This window comes from Anabrus simplex, chromosome 3, assembly GCF_040414725.1.
Source record: "Anabrus simplex isolate iqAnaSimp1 chromosome 3, ASM4041472v1, whole genome shotgun sequence".
NCBI lineage: Eukaryota > Metazoa > Arthropoda > Insecta > Orthoptera > Tettigoniidae > Anabrus > Anabrus simplex.
In genome coordinates, this window is record NC_090267.1 from 311,438,630 (window position 1) to 311,447,857 (window position 9,228).

The window sequence follows — 9,228 nt, forward strand, 5'->3', positions numbered from 1 at the left end:
AAGTACAATAGAATTCCAGTTTTCACCGCAGACCGGAAGCTCAAATCCCTGTTTCGACCAGTCAAAGAAAAACCACATCTGGAAACACCGGGCGTATATGAAATTCCATATGGTTGTGGTTGTTCATATGTTGACATGACAAAAAGGCTTGTTAGCACCAGGGTGAAAGAGCACATCAGGTCGGTAAAGAATGTCGCTCTTTCTTCCTCCACGGAGAACGCTATAAGCCAGTCTGCCATAGCAGAACATTTCTACAGTACAGACCATGAAATCCTCTTTGACCAGGCGAAGGTCATCGCGCCTGTAAAAGACTTCTGTGCTCGTCTTGTGAGGGAATCCATAGAGATAGAGCTGCGCCCAAATAACATTAACAGGGAAGACGGCTTCAAGTTATCAAATACATGGAGACCTGTATTGTAGAAACACATGCATAACACCACCATGGCACAGCGGGACGCACTCAAACTGTCGACAGACGGCGGTGAATCAGTAACTTCCCTCCCAACCACCACAGCACAGTGCCACGATCCTTGAGTCCAGTTAGTGGGGTAGGCCGTGGATAGTATGGGCATGACTTCCACGTTCCTTGGGAGAATTTCTTTGCTCACTGTCGGAGGCAAAACTTCACATGCCCTGATGAAGGCCAATGCAATTTGGCTGAAAGCTTGGCTTTATTGTTAAGTAAATATATATATATATAGTGGCTTTAATCCAGTTCATGTATTTCTTTATGTTAAGTGGAGTTTGTGTTTTATGCTAGTCTCAACACTCTTGTACAATTATACAGGTGTGCTTATGGTTTTCAGCTCACCACATTTCTCTAAACTGTCACGTTGGTTTTTTCTTTTTAATTGATTCATTTGAAATGTGATTTGTAATTTGTAATTTGTAATTTTGGAAAGGTGAATAAAAACATGCACAAACAAAAACAGAGAAAAAAATACCGCTGTGTAGCAATTGTTGCGGGGAGAAATACTGACCCGCAGTACATGTATCACAGAACGAAAATTCGTTCATATTGTTCATGCAATACTGAACCTTAGATGACAGAACCTTTCTGGTCAGAATTCTAAGCTGAAAGTCATATTTCATTCCTGAGGTCATTTTGCCCGAAATCTGAAGTAACTGTGAATGATGCATCCTTGACCCCGTTTAAAGCAAATTTATGATGCATATAAATTAATATTTTGGCCAGGTTTGTTGTTTTGAACATATTATGCTCATTTGTGATATAAGGTCATATTTGGTTTTATTTTGAGGAATTATGTTCAAATTGAAGCGGAGTGTTTTACAAGGTACATGTAATCTGCATCGATTTTCAAACAGAGGATTTCAAAATACTGCAGTAGATGTATTTTCCTTTCTTTTCCCTGTAAGAGACAGGTATCAGGTTTAGAAGACATGATTCGAAGAAGGCGATGTTCTATGAACGTACACCGAAAAATACCAAAGAGAATGCTAATACCTCATTTTTTATTACTTTTTAGGAAAATAGAATGAGAACTGCACGGAATGCATGTATAAGTTTTAATTTACTTACTGCATCTCTGTCAGCTCGTTTGTTTAAATGTGTCTGCTGTATTATCGCTTATCACTTTTTGATAGTTTAATGTTTTACTAACACTACTTGCTACCTATTCCTAAAATGTTTAAGTCATCCTTTACCTCTTTAGGTCATATTTAGCTAGTTTTAGGGCATATTTGCTTGTATATTTTGTACTTCTTTAGGTCATAAACTTCCAAACCCGAATTATCACACAGCGGTTTTTCTAGATGCAACAACCATGTAATAAAACTTCGAAACTAGTGTTCAATTTAAATATTATGTAAATAATATTTGGCATTCCGAATGCTTGCGGTCGACTGCATCTACTCAAATCCCTGTTTCTTATAGCCCGATAAGAGCATTGGCCTGCTAAGAGGACTGTTTCCTAGCTAGAAGAGCGACAGGTATTGAAATATGTGGTCAGGATGACGACTTCTTCAGTCGTATTGTTTGGCTTTCTTACCCAGTTATGCTGCCGCCCGTATCAGACAGCTTCTCAGTTGACTTCTTGAGACTGAGTTAGCTCTGTTCTAGCTGTCAGTCCTGGATGAGACGCAGAATCGAACCCTGACCAGCGAGTATGACCCAGAGACTCTACACCTTCGCCACAGAACTAAGTATATGTAGTCAAAAGAAATAATCTCTCTCTTCAGTGTATATATATATATATATATATATATATATATGAAATAATACATCCTGTCTGACTGATTCATCATCTCCGATCCAAAATTACTGGACATAAAGAAACGAAATTTTAGGGATATATTTAAATTACAGTGTAGGTTCTCACTAAGGGAGTGTTCTTAGATATTCCATCACTAAGAGGATGAAAAGGAGGATGGATTATTTAAATGAGTGTATCTATTTCTCAAAAACAAAACCGTATACAGACGTAAAAATTGATATTTGGAATCTCCTTTAAAAGTAAAGAGACAGGTATAACTTGTTTCCGGAAAATCACCTTAAGGATGGTGAAAAAAGCTCAAAAAGTAATTGAATGCCTTTTATGAGGATACTGTCCGCCTCCGTACCGTAACGGTTAGCCCTAATAGCTGCTGTCCTCGGAGGGCCGGGTTCGATTCACGGTACTGCCAGAAATTTAAGGATGGCAGGAGGGCTGGTATTTGTTTGAAACGGTACATGCAGCTCATTTCCATTGGGGGTGTACCCGAAAAGAGCTGCACCACATCGGGATTAGGACAGGAGTTTACTTCCTACTATGATGATACATATATCTCAAAAACTAGAAATGTTACAGATATGAAAAGTGGTATTTGAAATCTACGTTAACATTACAGAAATAGTACTTTTTTGTGGAAAATCCACTTAAGGAGGGTGAACAGGAGCGACAAAAGGAGAGAATTTTTAAAATAAGTATATCTACAGTATATTCAAAAACGTAACCTGTTACAGGCGTTAAAATTGGTATTTGGAATCTCCTGTAAAAATAAAGAAACACGCATAATTTGTTTTCGGAAAATCCACTAGGAAAAGTGGAAAAGGGTATGAATTTAAAAATGAGCATATATACATTATAACTCTAAACTTAACATGTTACAGACGTGAAAATTGGTATTTTTATTCTCTTTTCAAAATAAATAAACACGATTCCTTTTTGTTTTCGGAAAAATCACTTAAGGGGTGCAAAACGGACTGAAAAAGGGGCTGAATTATTTTTATTAGGATACATAAATAAGATAGGGTTTAAAACATTCCAATTCTTCTGTACGGTGTTCAAATGACTGTTAGATCAGAAAAGAAATAATCATTTCCCCAAAACCGTATGATGTACGAACTGAGGGTGTATTTTACAGGCTCAGCCGACAGTAGACTCTCCAAAATGTAAAACTTTGAATAATTACAGTTTAAAGCCATAGTGAAGCACGGATATTTTGCTAGTATTATATATTTCTGTATGATCTGTCCAATGAACCGCATAGGAATGGGGAGACGACACTTGTAATTACATGGCATGATGAGTATTGAAATTTGAATTAAACGAATCAGATATTTAATCTACCGAGCGAGTTGCCTGCGGAGTTCGGTCCTTGTACCTGTTAGCTTGCGTTCTGGAGATGTTGGGTTAAAACGTGACTGTTGGCAGCCCTGTGAAGGGTTCCCACAGTTTCGTATTGTCACACGAGGCAAATGTTGGTGCTGTACTTTAATTAATGCCACGGCCACTTCCTTCTCTTTTCTGTGCCATGAGTCGATGCGACGTAGTAAACCTAGATATTGAATATCTTCTCTCACTACAGATTCTGTATTGTAAATGTGATCATCCTACACTATTTTAAATAATGAAAAAATAACTAGTTTAAATTCTGTTTAATTTTGTTGCAGATGATCCAAGCATTTCGTGTGGAGTACCATTACGAGAAACTTCAGTACAGTATCCATCCTATGTACACCCCTGACGGGCCACTGAGGTTCAAACTTGTGGACAGAGAATAAAATATGTTGTATATGTAATACTATATGTGAGACCATAATATACTAGTAATTGATATAATAAAAGTAATGGTAAACAGTATACTTATCTATTTATCAATTTCACAGACCTACTGTATAATGCGTATTACCATACAATTATTGAAGGCGAACCAGCCACACTGCTAATTTGTAAACAATGAGACTGGTATATGCAATGAACTTGTCAAAGTGCCAGACAGAATCATCACTAAGAACAGGTTGTACAATGAAGGCGACGTAAGAAGCATGTATATTTACCAAGGCCATGCTATTAACATCCTATTACCGAAATACTCAGTAGTTACATGTTCAAAGCATGATAAGTTGACAAGATAGTAAACTATTACCCACTTAAATTATCTTAAACAATTCATTCTACTCTATCTTCTGACGAAGGTTTTCTTCTTCACAAAACATTGTACGACGTCTTAATGCTGCTACACTGTTCAAGGCGTAATCGTATTCTTTGCAGATACATTTTATAATGTGTTATTACGTCGTTTATCACACATGTTACAAACGTGAAAAATGGTATTTTAAAATGGTATTTTTATTCTTTTCAAAATAAATAAACACGATTCCTTTTTCGTCTTTGGAAAAATTACTTAAGACGATACATGTAAGTACATGGTATGATGAGTATTGAAATTTAAATTAAACGAATCAGATATTTGATCTAACCGAGCGAGTTGGCTGTGGAGTTCGGTCCTTGTACCTGTTAGCTTGAGTTCTGGAGATGGTGGGTTCGAACATGACTGTTGGCAGCCCTGAAAAGGGTTCCCACGGTTTCGTATTTTCACACGAGACAAATGTTGGGGCTGTACTTTAATTAATGCCACGGTCACTTCCTTCTCTTTTCTGTGCCATGAGTCGTTGTGACATAATAAACCTAGCGGTTTGGCTGCGTGGTTCGGGTCGTGAAGCTGATAACTTACATTCGGGAGACGATGTGTTCTTACCTCATTATCAGCAGCTCTGAAGGTGGGTTTCACATGTTTCTCACTTTCACATCAGGCAAATGCTACAACTGTACCTTAATTGAGATGAGGGTCGCTTCCTTCCCTCTCCTATCCCTTCGTCGCAGAAAAACCTCTCTCAATTGATGGTTGTTGTTTAAAGGGGCCTAACATCTAAGTTCGTCGGCCCCCTCTGTGAATTGGTAAGATATTAAACCACTAGCAATAAATAACAAAAATAACAGAAATATCTTTTGTCTTTTAAAAAGATCAAACAAATGGAGTTATTTAGCCTTACCTTAATGTTGAGTTCATTGCGTAGCCGATAGCCTGCATTCAGGAGGTAGTGGGTTTGAAACCCACTGTCAGTAACCTGAAAATGGGTTTCCAAGGTTTCATATTTTCACGGGAGACAAATGCTGGCGCTATACCTTAATTAAGAGTGTGGTCACTTCCTTCTCAATCCTAGCCCTTTCCTACCCCATCGTCGCCGTACGACCTGTCGGTGTCTGTGCGTCATAAATCAAACAGCAAATGCAGGAATGTTTGAGTTTCACTCGGTCGCCGTGAGTCCTGAACATCATGTGAGCGTATCTATTAGCAAGCAAATAAATCACAATTAGTTATTTATGTATCATGTACGAAAAGAAAAATGTCAGCGGACAAATCCAAGATGAGTTCCCTAAAGGTTCGCTTTTCGTTCGTGGTACACACCAAAAATTGTAGTAACAATTTTCTTTATTATATGAGGAATTGCAAGTTGTTTGAAAAATAGTCATTTTGACTCCAAGTTTCGTTGCGCATTTAAATCGAGGTAAATTTCTATCAAACGAATATTGCAACCAGTTTGTTTATGAAGAACGTAAGATGACGTATTTGTTTTATGAGATAACTAACGTTTTGATGCTGAAATTCAGTTTTCATAGTCTAAAAGGAAATAAATAATCTTAGAGTGCATGTAATAGGAAAATCCTTTCATCTACCATTCACTTTTGAACAAAGAGGAATAACGTACCCTCGTATAGGACACCCAAAACAAATGTCCGCCTCCAAGGCATAACGGTTAGTGTTATTAGCTGCCGAGGACGGTCCGGGTTCGATTCCTGGTACTTCCAGAAATTTAAGAATGGCAGTGATGTGATTAAAATGGTACACGCAGCTCACTTCCATTAGGGGTGTTCCTGAAAAGAGCTGCATGACCTTAGGATTAGGACACGAGTTTACCCAAAACAAGTAAAACACCCCGAAATATTACAGCTTATGGAGACTACACAGATACGGTAGTTTGGGAGCTATGTCTTTGTTTAACTTTTTAATACGAAATAGTTGTCTAATTGCCATTTAGTCCTGTTTCTCATAGATCAATACATCACGCATAAAGTTATAGAAAGATATTACGAATCGTTGTACCAATCTAGTTCAAGCATTTTCATTGTAGATTTAGACCCCAGTTGCCGTGATGCTATCCCAAAATGCTCCAAATTACTTGTACGCAAATACTCTTGAACTTGAACATTTACGATCGTATTGTATTTAAAATAGACTTTCGGCTATTAAATCGTGTCGAGTACATGCAGTACATGCCAAGCAGATGTTAAGTGCAGAGCAAAACTGAGTAATCGGACACCGATGGCCCCGAACCCACAACCTAAACATCTCTTTAGAATGCAGTGTGTGTACTCTACATAATATAACAGGTGAAAGATTTGAGTTTTTGATTTTTTTATAAAAATTATATCTCATCATGTTGGACATTATTAAACAATTCACTATATCACATTATCTTTCTTATATGTGATTAGTTCTAGACATACAATGAAATATAACAACTACAATCACAGATCTCCTGCATATATTCCTTTGTAATTTATGATCTCCTTGCAATCATTGTTAGAGACATATGCTTGTGGCTAAAGACTTCTTACACCACAAAACCACGAAAGTTTGCAGAGTGGTTCCAAACAAAAAGACCTGAATATTAGGGCATTCCACTTATTCACACTCAAGAACGGATACTACCGTAAACCCAATAAAGTCGTTTATATAATTCCTCGCAGTTCAGAGATTCTCTCAGCCTCTTACGAACATTCAAAGGAATCAGTTGATGAAGTGGTAAGAGGTTAAGAGCATTAACCAGCAGGTCCTGTTTCCCTATGCAGAATTAATCGATGATTTGCGCTCAAAGATTAGAGGTTTGTGAATATGTTTTTATTCTTTTCATGGTCTCATTAACTCGATCTACAGAAGTTTTTCTAATCCACCGAGAGCCTCGATGGCGAGTATGTGCACCCTCAAGTGTCTGCCGCTTCCAGCATCACCACATGAACAAAGCACTCTGGCGAGAGTCGTCGGTAGATGTAGAGTGGGTTTATTTTTTTTCTTTTTGCTAGTTGCTTTATGTCGCACCGACACGGATAGGTCTTATGGCGACGATGGGACAGGAAAGGGCTAGGAGTGGGAAGGAAGCGGCCGTGGCCTTAATTAAGGTACAGCCCCAGCATTTGCCTGGTGTCAAAATGGGAAACCACGGAAAACCATTTTCAGGGCTGCCGACAGTGGGGTTCGAACCTACTATCTCCCGAATACTGGATACTGGCCGCACTTAAGCGACTGCAGCTATCGAGCTCGGTAGAGTGGGTTTCGGTCCTTGGGTTTCGTCCCTTAAGTGGCCACGGCTGGTTCGTGGTCCAAAAGCTCTGTACTCTGGCCGGCCAACCGCGCAGAGGAGAGGTGGTCACGGCTCTCCCGTGGCTCTACGCCTCTGCACTCGGGAGACGGGACAGGGCTGGATCTCACGGCTGGCCCCAACCTTCGGCTGTCCTGAGAATGGTTTTCCCTGGTTTTCCATTCTCCTGCACTAAGGCGAATGCCGGGACAGTTCCTAGTATAGGCCACGGTCGCACACCCCCTCACCTTCTCCGCACATCTCCTTCACCGAAACAAATCTCCCGGCCTGAGAGACGGCGTCACCGTCTAAGAGGCCCGCCTCCCCCTTCAGGGGAGAAATGAAACCGTTTAGTAGTAGTAGTAGTAGTAGTAGTAGTAGTAGTAGTAGTAGCTGGCGAGAATAGAGACCAACAACGAGCACTCTACTTCCCAAATTGCATCTCCTATCCGGCTCAATGGCTAGATGGTTAGCGTGCTGGCCTTTGGTCACAAGTGTCTTGGGTTCGATTCTCGGCAGGGTAGGGAATTTTAACCATAATTGGTTAATTCCGCCGGCACGGGGGCTGGGTGTATGTGTCGTCTTAATCATCAGGTCACCTACGGGCGTCAATTCAAAAGACCTACGCCTGGCAAGCCGAACTTGTCCTCGGACACTCCCGGCACTAAAAGCCATACGCCATTTCTCACTGCATCTCCTAAGACATAGGAATTGAAAAAAGAAGTGAGCGGAGAACTTTCTCATTGACTTTGTTGTTAACGAGGTTTATTAAAAGAAATTCATTACATAACTGTCTGAGAGGTAACTGAATTTCCTCAGATATATTACCAGTGCGCCCACCTGCGAATGTCGAATTTGACTGATAGTGATGTAATTATTGTAATATAGGCTTCTCAAGATATCCTTCTCGATCTTCAGCAAAACCATATAGTTGCTCCTCATTAATGTCCAGGAGACTAGGGAGGACACGAAAAAGAATAAGAAGAAAAGGAAAAAGAAGAAGCTATAAAAACATTTCATGTGATATAGAACAAAACTTAGTCGCAATTAATAGCAGTTGATAGCACAGACATAAAATTGACTAAAATCCGTAGAATTTTACTTTCTTCGTGTCAATTTGTGGTGAACCTTTCGAGTTACAGACTGCATTATTATCCTAGCATTACATCTTGCTCTGTGGAGAAGTTTTCATACACAACAGACACACAATTTATAATAGCAATTTTTGAAATAAAGACAGTAACAACTATATACCTAACAATTCCTCTGTGATAATAGAAAAATAAACATTCATCTCCTGAAATTAACAAATATTAAATTTATTAGTGCACAAATGATGTACAGGGTGAAGCGAAATTCGCTCACTCGGGCGGCGCAGCGCGACTCCTCACATGCCAGCAATAAAAAAATGTGTCTCACAGAAGTTCGTCCTTCGAGTATAGACTATCCGGCAGAAAAAGGACGTTGAAGAGTGGCAATCTGGCAACACTGTAACCACGTGTAGGGTAACTACCTCTTTCAGCACATGTGTTTCCTGCTGTACAGTTGGTGCAGTGGATAGAGTTGTGGGTTAGCATGCAGGAGAT

General features: G+C 39.5%; 1 protein-coding gene across 1 annotated transcript in view; it reads left to right on the top strand.

Annotated features, from left to right (window-relative positions):
* The window catches only part of LOC136867265 (probable cytochrome P450 49a1), a 131,457-nt gene extending 127,414 nt beyond the window's left edge, over positions 1–4,043 (top strand). The window contains exon 10 of the mRNA XM_067144409.2: positions 3,893–4,043. Within this exon, the coding sequence (XP_067000510.2) occupies positions 3,893–4,003 (111 nt within the window). The 3' untranslated portion in view covers positions 4,004–4,043. The remainder of the gene's footprint in view (positions 1–3,892) is intronic.
* The last annotated feature ends 5,185 nt before the right edge of the window (positions 4,044–9,228 follow it).